This window comes from Manis pentadactyla, chromosome 4 (genome assembly GCF_030020395.1).
Source record: "Manis pentadactyla isolate mManPen7 chromosome 4, mManPen7.hap1, whole genome shotgun sequence".
Lineage (NCBI taxonomy): Eukaryota > Metazoa > Chordata > Mammalia > Pholidota > Manidae > Manis > Manis pentadactyla.
In genome coordinates, this window is record NC_080022.1 from 46,365,339 (window position 1) to 46,383,806 (window position 18,468).

General features: G+C 45.0%; 1 protein-coding gene across 2 annotated transcripts in view; it reads right to left on the reverse strand.

Moving 5' to 3' along the window:
• C8B (complement C8 beta chain) overlaps nucleotides 1–17,852 on the reverse strand; it is a 35,579-nt gene extending 17,727 nt beyond the window's left edge. Inside the window, exons 1-6 of one of the 2 annotated variants that reach the window (XM_036911217.2) lie at nucleotides 17,603–17,852; nucleotides 11,745–11,901; nucleotides 8,872–9,013; nucleotides 6,585–6,726; nucleotides 3,965–4,097; nucleotides 1,668–1,865 (exon numbers count right to left, since the gene is read on the reverse strand). In XM_036911217.2, the coding sequence (XP_036767112.2) occupies nucleotides 1,668–1,865; nucleotides 3,965–4,097; nucleotides 6,585–6,726; nucleotides 8,872–9,013; nucleotides 11,745–11,901; nucleotides 17,603–17,688 (858 nt within the window). In that variant the 5' untranslated portion in view covers nucleotides 17,689–17,852. The remainder of the gene's footprint in view (nucleotides 1–1,667; nucleotides 1,866–3,964; nucleotides 4,098–6,584; nucleotides 6,727–8,871; nucleotides 9,014–11,744; nucleotides 11,902–17,602) is intronic. The other variant, XM_036911218.2, reaches the window with a different exon arrangement.
• Between the last annotated feature and the right edge of the window lie 616 nt (nucleotides 17,853–18,468).

The window sequence follows — 18,468 nt, forward strand, 5'->3', positions numbered from 1 at the left end:
TATGTAAAGGTTTACCTCTCTTGCTAGACTATGAGCTTGAAGCCAAGAATCATGTTATATTTGTCTTTAGGTCCCAAGTCTTAGGGTAGTGCCTAGCATCAAGCATTCTGGACCTGGCTATTTGAATCAGGAGGTGGGAGGGAGTAAGGGGGAAAGGAGAAAGAGAAAGGGTGAATGGGTGTTGCCCTGAGTTTTCTCCCCTAATAAGGTAGGCTCCTTTTAACCAGGCATATCCTTCATTGCTCTATTTCAGTCTTAAGCACCTACTAAGTGTCATCCTAAATCTAAAGATTCTGCCTCCACATTCTCATAGAAGATGGGCTTCTGCCTCCAGGTTGCTCACAGAAGATGGGCAAAAATAACCAGAGAGACAGTAACAGTCTAATGACTGTTCACAACTCTGTTTCTTCTGGTTGATATTTTTCCAAGAGACACCATTCAGAGCCCCTCACCGTTTTTTTTCTCCTGTGAATCACTGTGGACACCTTGATCTCCTCTGTGTCCCCTCAGATTGATTTTCTGTAGCATCACACCCATGTTGAAGACTCCCAGTGACTAGAGAGTAAAACACCCCCTCCTCCACTCGGGAGGCCAAGGGCCCTCACCTCTGCCTGCCCCCTGCTCCTCCGAAGTCATAACCCATTACTGCCCCATCCAATGACTCCTCTTCCACCCAGTCAAGGATGTTGACCTCATGGGCAGTAGGGAGCCAGTGATATGATTAGATTAGTATTGCAGAAACATTTTCCTGGCAGCACATAAATGTGAAGAGTCAAGTCGGGAGACAGGAGGCCCTTTAGGACATCCTAGCAGGAGATGGAGGGCCTGGGCTAGTTAGGATGCAATGCAAATTCGATGAAGAAACAAGTACTGGAGAGTGATAAGGAAGGACTTGGCGGCCAGCAATTGTGGAAGTGACAAGACAGCCAAGTAAAATTCTGAAACTCTTAGCCCAGAAAAGTAGAAGGAAAGAATCTATTTAACACAGAAAATGTAGGAGGAAGAGCTTGCTTTGGAGCTCGGTGAGGCCTCCAGGGAACGATGCCCGAGAGTGGGCGGCTCAGGCCAGAGCTCAACGGGAAGGCCTGAAGCAGAGATGAAGACACGTAGCTTGTCTTTGCCAGGGGCTGGGGGGCAGGAGAGGTCATCTGGCACGGCTGTACAGTAAGAAAAGACGGCCACAAAGTAAGTTAAAAAACAGGTGGGGATATTAGAACCAGGGAGAAAGTTGATATGAAGTAGAAAACAAGCAGGGGACACAGGCATGTCACCGTGTGGCCAGCCCCACCAGATGCCCCAAGAAGTCAGAGAAGAGGTCTTTGCTGACAGTCTAGAGGGGAATTTCAGCTGAATATTTAGGAAAGAAGTCAAATTGCTAGGGGCTGAAAAGTTTTCAGACATAACTTAGTCTGAACAAGCAACAATCTCAAGCTTCATGAAAAACAAGGGGGAAAAAACTTAATAGGAAATGAATGAAAATAATTTAAGAAGATCACCTTTCTAAAAAGTAAGTTAATGTAAGACCAAGCTATTTTTTGTGAATTTTCAAAACAGCAGAAATATAAATGGTTGCTAGAACTAGTAATAATGTAGAATACAGACACGTTTGTGGGCACAAAAATTCAAATGAATACATACGAATTAAAAGAGTGGCAAAGGGTACTTACAGTATGAGAAAATCGCTTGATCCTGCTTAGAAAATGTTTGGCATTACCACTTGCACTATTAATGCCAAGTTCAAATATTCCAGGAATTTTAAAACCAAAGCTGGAACTAGACATGCTAGTTTCTCTCTGTGTAATATTATGTTCAAAATCTGAGTATGACTCATATTCTGTCAGTGCAAATTCGTATTTTCCTTGGGTCTAAGGAAGAAAAAAGAAAATGTTTCTTATTTAATTTGACTCACATCAGTACAAGTCAACAGACCCCCACCATACACTTCCTATGTGCCAGGCACTTGAATAGGTACTCTGGATACAGAAAAGTCAGGGCCACCTGCATCCCCATCTCCAGGGCCCCTGACCCACCAGGAGAGATGGATGTATTCAGTACTGTGGGTAATACTCAGAGGTAGGTGCTAGACTTGGATTTTAACTGGCATATATGTAGAACATTCTGGGCTGTGGATTTGGCTTAGGCAAAGTCATGGAGGTGGGAAGGTGCAGGATGTTTTCTAGAAACTGCAGGGATACTAGTGCAGTTGTATCAGAAGATGCAAAAGTGAGGGGAAGGGAGTGATGTGAAAGAATGTACTGGTATCAAAATGTTCAGGTTTCTGGATTACTTGCTCTGAAATTTGGACCAATCCAAACATGAGCCAACAGAGGAAGTAGCCAAGGAGATCAGTGCAGGACTGCACAGTGGCTGGACAGAAAGGGATGAACTTGGGTCAGAGAGGCAGGTCAATGAGGAGGCTGTAAAAGAGCACAGGGGAGCCCTGCTGAGGGTCTGGTCCAAGGTAGTGCAGTGGGGACAAAGTGAAGGGCAGGAGTGTGCCTTCCAGGAAAACTGAAGAGCTGTCTGCTCAACAATCAGTGCTCATCGTTCTGTGCAGGGAAGCTGCCAAGGGTACTGCCTTGGTGGCCTTGGAGTTACAGGTCCCAAATTGTCTCTACCCGACTCCCACTGGATTTTAGATGCCTGCAGTTCCTGTAACACCTTGGCTGCTGAGGAGGGGAAGCGGATGTAAGGCTGCCTGAGGTGGAATGATGCACCACTGCCATTTTCCAGTTGGGAACTTTGGACAACTGATGTAGCCTGTCTATGCCTCAGTTTCTTCATGTGTAAAATGGAGCTCATGACTGTTCCTCCCATTGGGCTTGTCCTGAGGATTGAATTTATGTGGATAAACACTGTACAGTGCCTAGTGCAGCGCTTACACACTGGCTCTGGAGAGAGGAGACCACGCAGTCTTTCCTGCCTGGGTTAGGAGCTATTTTAACCAGGATGATCAATTGCTGCTCTGAGATAATCCCTTGAAAATAGAGGCTCTGGGGATAGCACTGGGCACCAGGGGGAGGGCAATGGAGGGAGATGTGTTTTTCCACAGGTCTTTCACCCAGTAAATATGTGCAGGGGAAGGGGAGTAGGAAGAAGAGAAGGAGGGGAGGTAGTAGCCTTAACCTTCAGGTCTGCATGGTTTAAAAAGTGGAAACTACCATCAAGATTATCTAGTCCAGGCCTCTCATTTTACAGACGAGGAAACTGAGGCCCAGAGTGGAAAAAGAACTTCGGCTAAAGTAAAACTGGGACCTATGGCAGAGCCGGGCATGGGACCCATATCTTCCACTCGGGTCGCAAGTGTGCATGTCGGGCAGTAACAGTCTATTCTAAACCCCACTCTCTCTGTGAGATTGCTTGTAAGTTTGTTAATAATAATATTCATAGAGCATTCTGTAACTTAAAATGCTTAGAAAAATGCCTGGTTCTAATAGGCAAGGACTTAGTAGTAACAAGAGTTAACAATTTCTGAAGAGTCACCATTAAAGCAGGTAATATATAAGCAGGTATGTATTACCTCATTAATCCTCCTTCTGCAGGGTAGAAACCTGATAACTCCCAATTTAAAGATCAGAAAACAGAGGCTCAGAGGGTGTTCATGCTCAGAGATGATGCATGCAGGGCTACACAGACGGTCACCTGCAGGGCCACCAAGCCCGCAAGACTCCAAGTCCTAAGCTCTATTTCTATCTTCATGGTAGCTTTATATATTATTGTTAGCGTAATTCACTACTACAACTGCTGCAGTCACTGTATGCATACAGCATGTCAGCCTCACCACTATGTCTTGAGGAAGGAACTGCCATTTTGCCATGGAAGGACTGGAGCTCAGAGAGGGAAAGTGATGCCCCAAGGTCACCCAGCTGGCAGGCTGCAGGCCCTGCCCTCGAACCCCTGCTAGCTGGCTCCTCACTCAGTGCTCCCTCCACTGCCTTGCCATGGCTTTCTGGCGGTCCCATACCTGTGGGGTGTAGCTCTCCACGTTGTATGGCTTCCTAAACCTTGTGTTCAGTATGTAGTGGGGGGAGCATCCCCCGGCGTAGTACCTGTGGTCGAGAACCGGGCCCTCCAAACGGTTCGTGAACAAATTTATCCTGCAGGGAGGGCAAGGAGATGGGGCAGAGGTTAGGGTGATCAGGTTATGCTGACTGGCAGACCCCACCGAATGAAATCAAAACTCCTTGCTATAGCACTGAAGACCCTTAAACCGTGAACCAAAGCCACTTCCCGGCTTCCTCTCTGGCTAACCACACTCACTTCCCTAGCCCCCTTCCATTTGGAGATGCTTGCTCTCTTCCAAGCCACTTTGCTCCTTCGCTTTGGTGTAAGTGCTGGTCCCCATGCCCAGAAGGCCCTTCCAGACATTCACTGTTTTATCTTGCTTGTTTTTCAAGATTGAGGTCTGCTGTGACTCATGGGAAGCCCTCACTGACACCTGTGGTACTCAGCTGGGTGGGAGGTTTTCATAAGACCCTGTGCTGCCAGCCTCATGCATTTATCATTCTACTGTTATGTTGCCTTACACGAATGGCTAGCATAAAAGGTAAGAACACAGACTCTGGAGCCAGATGCCTGCGGTCAAAGCTCCATTCTGCCATTAGTTGTGTGACGTTGGGCAAACCAGTTAGCCTCTCTGTACCTTGGTCTCCTCATCTGTAAAACGGGGATCAGGAATATACCTACCTCGTGAAGTTGTTGTGAAGATTACATGTGCCCATGTTTGTTAAGTGTTTACAAGACCACTTGGTCTGTGATAAATGTTTGCATTATTTATGTCGTCTGTTGCCCCCACTAGATTGTGTGCACTTCGCAGGTGATGTTTTCCTTCTTAATTTCTGAATGCCCTCCATCACAAGACACTGAACCAATGATCACTTACAGAGGATTTAACTGGAAACAGACCCAGGAGTGGGTGGTCCCTGCGTCACCTTATTTAGTGTCCTCAAAGCCCTGGGCAGTGGTTATCATCATACCCGTCTAGAAGGCTGAGAATCCTGCTACTGACTCCTATGGCAGGCCTCCATTCTTGACCAGCTCTGACCACTACTGAAAGTTCTTTTAGTTGCAAGGAGCTCTGTCTCCTTCCAGCTCCCATACACTGGGCTCAGGTTCTCTTCCTAACAGAACTATCTTAAGGCACTCTTTCTTCTGACAGTTCCACGTATTATAATAATGTATATTTATTTGTTTTACTTTGCCAATAAAATGCAGTACTTACTTTGTGAAGGTGCTGTTGAATTCAGTTTGTACATATTAGCTTATTTACCCCTTAGGAGGATTAATCTTTATGAGATGGGTATTATTAGTATTATTACTATTATTATGCCCATTTTACAGATGAGGAAAAGCAAGGCACGGGGAGAGTAACCGACATGCCCAAGGCCTCCCTGCCAGCAACAACTGGCGGGCCAGTATTCCAAGTCTGACGATCTGGTTCAAGAACAGAGTCTGCACACATCCCACCATATAAGCTGTGCTCACTTACTAGTTTATTACAGTCACATTGGCTTATTTGATCCTCACAGAGCTTGAGAGAAGGGTTGTTGACTACCTTCTGTGGATGACAGAACTAAAGCACCACACTATAAGTGCCTCACCTGTGGCCCTGTGGTCACTGGGCTGTCCTTCTGCCTCTCATACAGCAACCAGTCAGTCCCTACTGGTGGCTTGGATGTCTGCTCTGTTGCCCTCTTATAGCTGTGTGACCTCTGGGAACTCTCTTAATTTTTCCAGGCCTCAGTTTCCTCATCAAGTAAGTAGGGATTATAAGAACAAATTTATGAGGTGGTTTTGAGAGGCAGTGCTTCCCACATAAGGATTCTCTCTTAAGAACAACCTTTAAGGATCAAGATTTGATTTTTGTTTAGGAAAAAGATGGATTTCATTTAGGGTCACCATTCTCCTGTCACACTACATCACATATGATGACTTTTAATACATGTGAGGCAGGCGCTCACTCTTCCTCTTGGAAGCTGGGAGGCTGCAGAATATGGCAGGGGGGCAGGGAGAATACCAGCCCAGTTCTGCCCCTTCTGACCTTGTTCCTCTGACCTCGCCAGAGGAGCAGACCAACTCCGAGTTTCCTTGGAAGCCTGAAACACAGACTGACTGCTGACCCATCCTAGAAAGTCAGTCCTTCACTAAGTACTTAGGCGCCTCACCTCTGGCCAGGCCCCATGCTGGGGTCTAGGGACACAGAAACAGATAACAACCTCCCTTAAGAGCTGTCAATAGGATTCAGAGGTAATGCTTAGAAAGCATCTCGCACGGTCACAGAGTAGGTGTTAAATGAATATTCACCCTCGGCCCTGGCAAGGAGCCCTCGTGGGCTCTCTGCGCAGCTGTCTGTGATGTTCCTAACCCAGCCCTCGTGGCCACATCTGCCCATAGCTGGGACCTGCTCCTGGAGCTCTCTGGACCTGTCCTCAGAGAGCAGCCACAAGCATCCACTCACACTAGGCTTTTTTCAGAAAGGACAAAAGGAGGAACTCTGTTTATATCAGCTCCCTTCCTCTCTCTTCTTGAGAATTACATTTAACTTCATGCCTTCCCATGTACACAATGGTAAGGCAGTAACTTACCCACTGGCCAGACTGCCAATTGCCCAGTATTGGTCCATTTCATGCTGACATTTTTTATAAACCCTCCTACAATTTGCCTCATCTGACTGGTCTCCACAGTCATTGTCCCCATTGCAAAGAAGTCTGCGGTTTACACACCTCCCTGGGATGGAGAAAGGGACAGTCACATAGCTATCAAGAGGGGAGCTAACACAGTATGAGCACCTACTATGTGCCAGACACTTTGCTGGGCTTTTAACATTCTGTTACGATTAGTCCTCATTTATTATTAGCATGTGTCAGTAACGGCATTAACACTTTATTCCCCCAGAGGTCCATGTTGCATTCCTGAATACACTTTGCAGGGAGGACATTAAGAGTAGAGAAAGGGAAAGTGCCCACTAGGCAGAAGTTGAAGTGGCCAGATAGGAGGAAGTCCTGACTCCTGTCCCTCAGGCTGGCAAGGGGACGTGGGTTTGGTGGGTCCTGCAAGTAGCACTAGTTGAGTGGCCTTCCACTAGCCTGCCTACTTCAGTTTACTCCTAGGGAAGTCATCATACTTACCCTCTAGGGTTGCTGGGATTTAAATGAGGAAGTAGAACAAAACTGACTCATTGTAAGTGCTGGATAAGTTACTATTATCCTGTTTTGATGGGCCAAATGCACACAGCAGGATTGGAGCCTATAGCTTTCTAATCACACATTCTTTCTTCTAAACCACACTGCCTTCAACATCATAGCCATTGGGACTATTTTTAGAGTAAAAAAATATTTGGACTATATACTTAAATTTATTTGCAGCCGTTTTGCCTCTTTAATCCCTTCGCTCTCCCTTGACTCTCCTTATATTCTTGAGGGATAAAGCCCGTAAGACAGGCACCCTGTTTCCTTAGATATCTCTAGTCATTTTTAACCAATGTTCTTGGGGGCGTTAAAGGCCGAAGAATATCAATGTGGTCTTCAAGTGTTTCTTACAAAGCACTTACACTGCGGCCTGCCCGACTAACTATTACTGCTTTCGCCAGAATCATGGAACGCTGGCCATAATGAGTCCACAGAGAAACTGTAAAAGTCTTTTAGATTTACTGGATAGAATTTTGCATTTGCAATAAGCCCCAGAAATTGCTCTAAGAATTCTAACTCTTTCTTGAAAGATCCCAAAGCACAGTCCAGAAGGGTACAGTGAATGCAGACATTGTAACTACCGTCTAGATAATTTGGGTCAGAATACTCCTATTTTTGCTGGAGACTTAGATAAATAGGGAGGCATATGCTTGCTTCAGTTAGATGAATGCATTGAAAAGACAAGTGTTTCTGAGGTCGGCGGCTGAAGATGATTCATTTGTGTGCTCCTTCCTTCCTTCCTTCCTTCCTTCCTTCCTTCCTTCCTTCCTTCCTCCCTCCCTCCCTCCCTCCCTCCCTCCCTCCCTCCCTCCCTCCCTCCCTCCTTCCTTCCTTCCTTCCTTCCTTCCTTCCTTCCTTCCTTCCTTCCTTCCTTCCTTCCTTCCTTCCTTCCTTCCTTCCTTCCTTCCTTCCTTCCTTCCTTCCTTCCTTCCCTCTCTGCCTGTCCATCTATCTGTCCTTCTTTTTCTTCCTTCCTTTAATTGGAAGTTGTTTTTAAGTGACTACATCAGGCATTAAGGGTTATGTCAGACTTGGTGATGTACAAACGTGAATGACAGGGACTATCTCTTCAAAGATTTTTCAAGATACATGATGCTAACCACCCTAGTTAACTGTTGTAGGCTTTGCACATTGTTCTTAGACCCAAGCGTCTGAGAGAGGCCCCAGACCTTACAATCTGCAAAGAGTTTTCATGACCATTGTTATCACTTGATGCTTACAGCAAACTTGTAAGGTTGTAACGTCACTTCTGATTTTTCTGTTGAGAGCAGCAACATGCAGAAACATTAAGTGACTACTCCTCGGTCACAAAATCAAAATAAGACTTGATTCAAGATTTCTGATTCTAGCACACATACTTTTGGTGTCCTTAATGTCAGCGAATGTCATCTGAATTCCCAAATTTCTAATTGCAAGCTCATCCATTAACCTACTGTAGGATACGAAAGTAATGACTCCAATTCTCAATTTCTTAATTTGTATAATGGGGATACTATTAACACTTACTTTAGAGGGTTGTTTTTATGAAATATTACATGTAAAAAGAGGTCAAGGAGGACAAAGAGGCCCCCAGGCCTGCCACATGACCCTGATCTTGAGCACTAGGCACTGGCCAGGCCCCCATCATCATATGCCATCGCCTCATTTGCTAGCTTTCCCCTCCCACCCCTGCATCCATTTATACCTGTCTGTGCGCACACAAAGCCTTCACATCGCACTTGGCTTCTGCATGGTCTGTTGGTAACACAGTCTTCAGCTTCCTTGTCAGAGAAGTCACATGGCTCCCCATAGAACTGAGAGGGCCGGAGCAGGGAGGCGTGTCTGTACTGCAGCAGAGAGGAGCACAGTGAACCAAGGGCAGAGCCTCCGGGGTCTTGGGAGCTGAGTGAGGCACTGAAGGATCTATGTTGGGGTCTGCCTGACTATCTCAACGAGACTGTGAACTCTCTGAGGGCACGGGCTTTGTCTTTGATCTCTGCATCTATAGTGATCAGTAAAGATATGCTGAATGTGGGAAAAGCTTGGGCTTTGGAGTCAAAAGGTAGTAAACAGATTGATGCAATCAGTGCAGTAGAACAAAACCACAATCTCTCAGCTCCATTACTCCAGTGGGTTGACTCAAGTATTCTCATTTACTCAGTATTTTATACATGAAAAAGCATGTGCTTTGGAGTCCCAATTGACTCTGATACTTCCTGGTTATGGACATTGGCAAGTTACTGAACCTTTGTGGTCTCAGTGTTCTAATATACAAAAAAGGGATAATGAATTACCTAAATGTACAGCTATGGAGTTTCCATTATATTTATAATATATCTGAGATCTCATTATGTTGTCTGGCACATAGCAAGCACTCGATTTCTTGTACTTTTTTCTTTTTTATTGTTAATAATTTTTAGCAGTCAGTATTTCTTTCTTTACCTTCCTGTTTACTCTAGAAATATTGCTTGATTTTCCAAAATATTGATTAAGCCACCCAGTGTTGAAAAAGGTAGGTGTTATTTATGCTTGTTTGTTTGTGATCATAATTGTGCCCTCCAGCCTGCCCTCAAGGAGGTCTCAGGTGGTGGTGGTGATGGTGGTGGTGATGGTAGGCACCAAACATGAAGAGCTGGCAGGAGGAGGGTAGAGAAGAGTAATCCAGGTGGAAGAAACTGCTGTACCAAAGCCGAGAGACTAAAGAGACTGTACCTTGTCCTAGAAAATAAAAAAATTCATCATGGCCAGAGAGAAGAGTACAGAAGGGAGGGTGATAAGAGCTGGAGAGAAACACAACTAGTAGCAGGTAAGGCAGGGCCTTCCAGGCCTTAGTAAGATTAGATTGAATGTTTTATTATGGAGCAATGAGAAACCACTGCAGGGAAAGAAAGTGATCAGATTTGGGTGGCTTCCAAATGCTGGTGACAGTCAAGGTTCTGTTGCAGCAAAGGAGGCAAACCAGGATAATGGCCCCTTTGCAGAATGACAGGTTAAGCAGCCATAATTATCACTTGTATGGCATTGGAAATCCAAAAAGAAGAAGAGACAACCATTCGCCTATGTTCCTTTGCATTTCCAGAGGGTCTGTCTTCCCAGTAGACAGAGTCTGGCAGGACAGGGATGAGGTCTACAAACAACATTGCTAGAAACCCCAGGCACCAATGACAAAATGGGTTTCAGGAGCATGGAAATGATGGAGGAAAGACTGTTCCAATTTCAGGTGAAAGGTTTTGATGAACCCTCAGCCAGTGGCCCTGTAAGAGTGCTGATGGCCACTGAGGCAAAGTATGTAGCAAACTCCAAGGGAAGAGCTCTAGTTGACTGGCTGGTTGGCTGATGCTGGATCTTCCTGGTTCATGGTGCAGATGAAACAGTTATAGAGAATATTGGATCTTTGTTGATGACTTCAACAGTAAAGCTTACTTTGGGAGCTGAACGAACCCGCCTGCTCTCCACAGTGATCCACTAGCTCTGTGCAATCTTCCTGGGCCTACTTGCACAGCCTCTTTAGGGTCCTAGCCCGTGGCTGGTTTGGCTTCCCTGGGAGCTGGGGAAATGGCAATGGTTCTCTTTTCTCTGATGCATCTGCTGTTATCAGATCTGGGATCCTGCGTCAGCCCTCACACGACAAGCGGGCCTGAAGGACAAATACTGCAGAGACTGTGAGTTTCTAGTGGTAGAACACTGGACAAGGAGCCAGTGATCTGAGCCCAAGAAATCACCTACTTGCTCTGAACCTGTTTACCCACAGGCCTAAGGGAAAGTGTAATGACTATCCTCTCTTCCTTATGGAGATGTCAGAAGATATAATGAGGTCAAACAAAACATATTTATGAAGCACCTAATATGTTCCAGAAATTGGCCTTCACACTGCAGATACAGAACTGATTAAGCCTTTAAGAGCTCACTGTTTAATGGAAAGGTAAACACTAAAAGAAAAGTAAAATGATGAATGCTCAGATACAGGAGGAAAGGAGAGCTGTTATAACTTACAGAAGGTATCTATCCACTGCAAGTGGGGCTGGGAAGTTACAGAACCAAAGAGGAGGTCCCCATTAGGAGAAGGTATTTGCCAGCGAAGGAGGTAGAAAAGGTTACTCCTGCCTGAAAAAGCAGCATGAATAAAGGTGCAGAGAGAGTGTGAAATGGTCAGAGAAATACAAGTGTTCTGTGAGCTTGAGTGGGGCATGTTTTATAGAGATGTAGGCCAGGTCTAGAGCATGTGGTGCCTTGAATACAATAAGTCTGGACTTGATCCTAAGGGCTTTGGGTAGACTTTGAGTGGTTTCAAACTGGAGGAAACATAGACCAGACTTATATTTTAATAGCTCCCCTGGCTGCATCATGAAAAATGGATTGAAAGAGCAAGAGTGGGGACAGAAAGCTCCTAACATGGACAAGGTCATATATGATTGGGAAAGCCTAAAAGATCAAATAAAGGATCTGATTGTCACTTGGAGACACAGAGGAATCAAATTCGTTGATTCAATCAGCCAACATTTATAGAGATCCTACTACTACTACCCTAGGATCAGGGCCTCTGGAAGCTGAGCGCTCCCCAAATGCCTGGGTACTTACCCTTTTCTTCTGACAGGAATCACACGTGCTCCAGGAAGACCAGCTGGACAATTCACAGTCAATGGGCATCGGCGTGCCATCCACACTCCGAGTCTGTCTACTCTTGGCAAAGCTCCCATTGACTGCATTTGACTCAAGAGAGTGCAGCCTTTCTCCTCTACAAGGTCACCATGAGCAAAGAGTCAAGATGGGAATTAAGTATAACCACCTACCCATCTATTCAGTAAATACATATTTGCTCACTTGTGCAATGCTATTAGCTTATCATCATTCAATTATAGGTTAATTCATCCAACAAATATTGACTAAATACCCAGAGTGCCTGACATTGTGGCTAGCTAGTCAAAAGAGTATCGAACTCAGATCAGAAGACAAGTCCATCAGCAGCTCGGTGATCCTGGTCTTGTCTTTCAACCTGTGTGAGCTTCACTTCTCTCATCAATATAGTGGGAGAATCATACCTACCTCCTAGGGTTAAATAAGAAAGTATATCTGAACATCATAGACTCTAAAGTGCTACAGATATGCAGGGATTCAACCACAGCTAGCTGTGTGACTTGAGCAATTCCCTCTCCATCTCTGGGCTGCTGTGCTGTGCTCTGGACAATGAGAGGCGTGGCCTGGATCGTATGTAGGCACGCTCTCACATTACAAGCCTACAAAACATTTGCTGAGAATAAACAACCTCCAGGCACAGTACTCCAGGGAATGCAGAGAATATAAGACACAGGTTCTGCCTTCAGCACCTCACAGTTTGTCTTAGGAACAGAGGAATGTGTCTCACATCCTAGATCTTGGGACTTTATCTAGTGGGCAAGGTTTGTAAGCACACAGACCCCATAGAGCTTTGTTTCAGGATGTCGTGGTGGCTGCAGTGTGGAGGCTGGATGGGGTGGGGAGAGCCTGGCGGAAGGTAAAGCAGGTGGGAGGCTCGTGCAGTAGTGCTGGTGAGTGATGTGAGCTGGACCTATGGCAGTGTCCGGGAGGACAGACATACAAGGAATCTCTCAGGTGGCATGGACAGAAAGTGATGCATGACGGGACAGGGGTGGGTTAGAGAGGATGGGGCTTAGGATGATGCTGGTTTCCAGTGTGAATGTGTGGGTGGATGGGGAATACCGGAGCAAAAGAGGAGCTTGTTGGGGAAGATGTGTTTGGGACATGACGAGTTCCAGGTGCCTGTGGAACACCTATGTAAAGTAGTCTGTAGCTAACTCCAACCAATATAGGCTTGGGACTCAGGAGAAAGATCTGTGCTAGAGATACAGATCTGATCATGAGAAGCTTTGGGAGAGGACAAGACTGCTCTTGAAAGGAGAAGCAGGTCACAGCTAAGTCCTGGGGGAGTGTCAGCACCATTGGCAGACCAGGAGAGATTGGTCCTGCCAGGCCAGGGCATAGAACATGTAGAGCAGAGAGTAGAGATGGAGGGGAGGCCGGGGTGGGCGGGGGGAGAGAGGCAAATGGTGTCATACCTGCAGAGCAGTCAAGTAACATGAGACCCAAAATATGTCTAGAAGATAAGGCAATGTGAGGGAAATGCCTGAGACGTGCAGCTGGTATGCAGTGATCTTGGGGTCTGAGCTGAGGTCTGTTGGACTTCAGAGGTTGAGTTCGTCCACTGCCCCATGCTGCCTAGAAGGGAACCCAGCTAGTGTCCACTCCACCAGGCCCCTCTGTCTCCATGCAAGGCCTCTTTCATCCCTGTGTCCAAGATTGAGTCATTAGGGAGAGCATCGTTTCCCCGTCTCAAATACACAGTGCATCACTCCAGACAAGGTCATTAACAATACATTCTCACTTGGCAAAACTCCTAAAAAGAGGAGAATATTAACTCCAGTGAAATCCATCTCCATGACTGCCCCGGGGACCAGCAAAAATCAATTGCCTAGTAAAGTTGGATCTTTAACGAAAGGTCAAAGACTCTCCTGGAAACCACAGGTGGATACTGTGAAACAGTTACTCAAGGCAGGATGCTGTGCACCAGGGAGGGGCCTCAGAATGTGCTCTTCTCTACTGATTTGCCCAGGGTTGACAAAACAATATTGTCTGTGATTTGGCTTCTCCTGAGTGTGTATTTGACAGCTCTGCAGGGTACCTTCTTCCTGTTTCAACCAATAAACAGTTAGGTTGTGTTTTTAGCAACTATCAACCCGATTCAGGGCCATAGTTCAGACAGAGTGGATAAGTAACATTCAACAAGAGCTATTAAGAATCACAGTTATTTTCCTCTCTAAAATTTGAAAGAATGTTAATAGGCAAGATGATTGTTTACAGAAGGAACTTGGTAAAAAGTAGTTATAGCCACCAGTTCTCTGATTTTTGTACCCAATTTTCATTATGGAGGTGGCAATGCAATAATGAAGTAATCAGCTGAATAAATAAAATGTTTGTAAATTACATCAGCTTAGATGTGTGTGGCTTATTAGTACTGCAACAATGCAAATCAGAAAGGCTAGCATTAAATCACATTTTGAAATCCTGGGAATAGCATGGGGCCAAAAAAGGACAGACTTGGTCAGAGCTTGTGTGTGTGGATCCAACATGTGTCTTTCATGCCCATGAATTTCTACAGAAACAAACCACGTGGATGTTTTGACCAACTGACTTGAGTTCTGTCATTCAAAATCCTCTGTGTGCTTTTAATGTTGAAAATTTAAACATGCCCAGAGAAGTACAGAAAATAAAATAATAAACTATCATGTACTCACAACCCAGGATTGTAATTGTTAACATTTTGATATATTTTCAAGTTCTTTTTTAAATGCAGAAATAGCTATAAATTTCACATCTGAAATTTATTATCCCCACTTCCAATTCCCTCTCCTTCTTTGCAGTGAGAATTATGGTCATGAATTTGTGTGCCTCCTTTCAGTCTTTTAAATATTTTTACATACGAACATGCATACACAATACATAGCATTGCTTTTGTGTGCTTTACTCATACCACACTTGTTCTACAACTTGCTTTTGTCAATCAACATTGTATTCTTAAGGCATATACGTGTTGATTCATAGAGATCTAGTTCATTCCTCTCATATGTATGTTCCATTGTTTGACATATATTGCATTCAATTTATTCTTTTTCTTTTTGAAGGACACATATTTTCCCAATGTTTTGCATGTGTAAATGCAAATGTAAAGCTACAATAAACACCCTTCTTCAAGTCCTTGGAACATATCTGTCTACATAAGGACTGGCAAGAATGTACCTTTCCTTGAGGTGCAGGGAATGCTGTTGCTAGCATTAGGACATATTTCACTGGGCCCTTGTCTCCTACTGTCTTTCTAACAGGAGTCTCTGATCAAAATAAAGATGGATCCATCAAGTACAGCAAGATTAGGTCAGCAATAAATTGCGAGCCATCAGCTTATATAGATGGGATGCGTCAATGTATTTTGGCTTTCTGTAGAAATGCCCTGACACAACAACTTTCTTGTCACACACAATTTGTTAGGCAGCTGCATTCCCTTTGCAAATAGCATCCTTCCTCTTTGCTAGAAGGGGCAGCTACTGGGTGGCAGATTTTCAGTTTCTCCTCTCTCTGTCTTTGCTGTTGTAGACATGAAATTTAAAGCAACATCTCATGGCAACAAATGTGTGGCCCAGAGATAGAGAAATGGCATGGGAGTCCAGCAAGCCAGATACATGGTGCAGATGGAGAGGGGATAATGCATTACTGAGAGGCAGAAAGATGCAGGGATATAAAGGGGCTCAGCACCAGAAAAAAAAACTGGATTTGAATCCATACTCTGTTGTGTTAACAGAGTAGCCTTGCAACAGGTACAAGATCTCTCCGAATCTCAGTTTCATTCTCTGCAAAACTGTAAACAATAGCAGTTGCCTCAAATAGCTGTGAGGATTAGAGCTAATCTATCTAAATGCCAGGCACAGAGTAGTAATAAATAAACCATAGGTCTTATGACAACATGACGATTATTTCACCTGATTTGATTACAAAAGTAACTAGAAACAAAATTCTTTTTTAGCTAATAGAAAGGCGATCTTAGTATGTTCTGTTCCAGAACTGAAGGCTATTCTTCTACTTTATCAATAATCACCTATTTTGAGTTTAAATACTTATGGAATTATGGATTGCCCCATGGGAATCATGGGTAGAGGCTAGAGCACTAAACCTGGATCCAGGTATGGGTCTGAGACTCACGGAACATCGGGGAATCTCTTCTCTGAGGATCAGTTTGCTCTTCTATATCATGACAATAAGAGATCACATCTATCTCATGACATTGCTGGAATATTACATTATCTCCATTTCCTACTTCAGAGGGAAATCTGATTGTATTTTTCCTTTGCTTATAACCCTTCACTGGCTCCCCAGTTGCCTAGAGAATAAGGTTTAAGTTCCTTAGCTGGCAGCCTAATGCCCCCTCAACGCTGCCCATGATCCAACTCCTGCTTACTCCCATCTCGTCTCTGGCAGCTCCCCAACTTGGCCTGGGCTCAAGGCTTACTGAAGGGACTTGAAGCTTCAGGAACAAGCCAGTCTGTCTCACATTGCCATGCCTTTGTTTATGCTGTTTCCTCTGCCTGGAACACCCTTCACACCCTTCACACCCTTGGCCATTTGGCCAACACCTATTCATATGTAAAGGTTTAGCCCAAGCATCATATTTTCTAGAATCCCTTCCAGACCCCATGCATGCCCAGCACAGCTGATTGCTCCCTGCTGTTTTTCGCCTGCACCTGTATCATCTCCTGCAACAGTTCAGATAGTATGTGCTCACATGTTAGGTTTCTCCATGGGAACATAAGTCCTGTGTGTCTTAGTCCTCTCTGTGTCCTCAGAGCCTGACAAGGGCCTTGCATAGGGATCAGTGCTGTGGGTCGGGTGGCTATGATCACCTTAGACCCTCCATTCCAGACGTGTCTCCTTGGGTCCTGAATCCTTCTCTGTATGTATATACAGTACACACAAGGAAGTCCTTGGCAGCTTGATTCTTCTTGGGGCCAAGTGGAGAGTTTTCATAATCATAAGAGCTATTTTTTATTGAGTGCCCAGAGGGTGGTGAATACTCACCGTTCTGATCTCGGGGTGGTGCCCAATGGAGGCTGAGTGCTCAGCAGAGCTGGGACCAAGGGGTGTGCCCAATGGGCACATTAAGTGAGAGGTGGTACTCAGACAGCATTTATGGCATAAGTAAATGGAGGGGCATTAACAGTCCTTCTTCCCACAGAGCTGCCTACAAAGAGGCCTGGGTGGTTCAACACTCAAAGCAGGGGCATCTCAGGCACTGGGGGGACCCCAGATTGCAAGACACTGGCATTTCTGTCACTGAAGCCCAAGTTTGAACTTACACTCAGATTAACTCTGAGCTTTTACTCAGATATTTTCTTGAGCCAGTTTTATGCCCTATTAATGAATACCAAAAAAATGATGCAATGAGTCAGTTAACATTTAGCTGCTGGGGACATTTGGAGGGTGTATGTGAGGAAGGGAGAGCCTGGGAACCCTAGGGGTGTGGGGTGATGAGCAGGTAGAGTAGATCACTGTCATATTAAAATCATTAATATGAATTGGCTCTTTTTTCCATATATAACAAATCTTTTGCATAAAGAATCACACTGAGGCTTTTTTCATAACACAGAACAAGCATCCTATTCTTCTCAGCATGACAAAATACATTTAAACATGTCAGTTTTGTAGAGGAACTTTTGTTGAAGCCAGCTGCTTGGTTCCATGATAATTTGTTGCTACCATTTTATCAGATGCATGCAAATTGCTTGAAGAGATGTTCCTTATTCAATACGCACACAACACAGAAGCAGTCAGCCTTATGTGGCTTTATAGTCCCTGTCATATTACCGATCGGGGAATCATTTGCAGACGTCACTTACCGGTAGCCAGGCAAGCTGAGACAACACAGGGCAGCACAGAGGAGAATGAGCTCTGCTGGCATCCTCCAGGACCGTGTCCTGGACATCTTGCTTTTCTCTATATGATGGGGGATCTAGCGGAGGCTCCTAGATCCATAGGAAGCCTGCACAGGGAGCACTACTGTCACCTTCTGTCCCCATAGAGCAAACAGTTCCACAAAGTAAACAGAAAGCCACCAGTGACTGGAAACCCTTTAGACTTTGCACAGGCAGAAAACTTCACTGTGACTCTGGAAACCAATGAGAATGAGGGAAAACACTGTGGCACATGTAACCAGCTTTTGGGAGAGCAGCCGAGAGGACAGGCTGCCAAGGCTGTAAGGACTGTGGGCTCTAGGTTCAGACTGCCTGGATCCACATCCTGTCTCTGCCACTTACCAGCTTTGTAACCTTGAGCAAACTACTTTATTTCTATGCCTGTTTCCTCATTTGCAAAATGGTGCAATGTAAGTTTATATGAGAAAGTGCTTAGAACAGGCCCGTGTTGAAGCCCCAGACATGTGAACTATTACAACTAAGTAGAGTGCAAGGTTTGGAGACAGGCCAAGCTTTGAACTCCAGTTTTGCCTCTTTTTTAACTACATGATGCTGAGCAAGTAGACAAGAGGGCTGTAGAACTCTAGAGCCCATCCACCTGGGTTCCAGTTCTCTCTGTATGTTTTACCAGCTGTGTGACCCAGGGCAAACTACTAAGATCTCTGGGCCTGAGTTTCCCCATCTGCAAAACAGGGATAGTAACAGTACCCACCTCACAGGGTTGTTGTAAAGTGTAAATAAATCTAAATATTTAAAACACTCTGGCCAGTGCCTAGCACATACGCCATGAT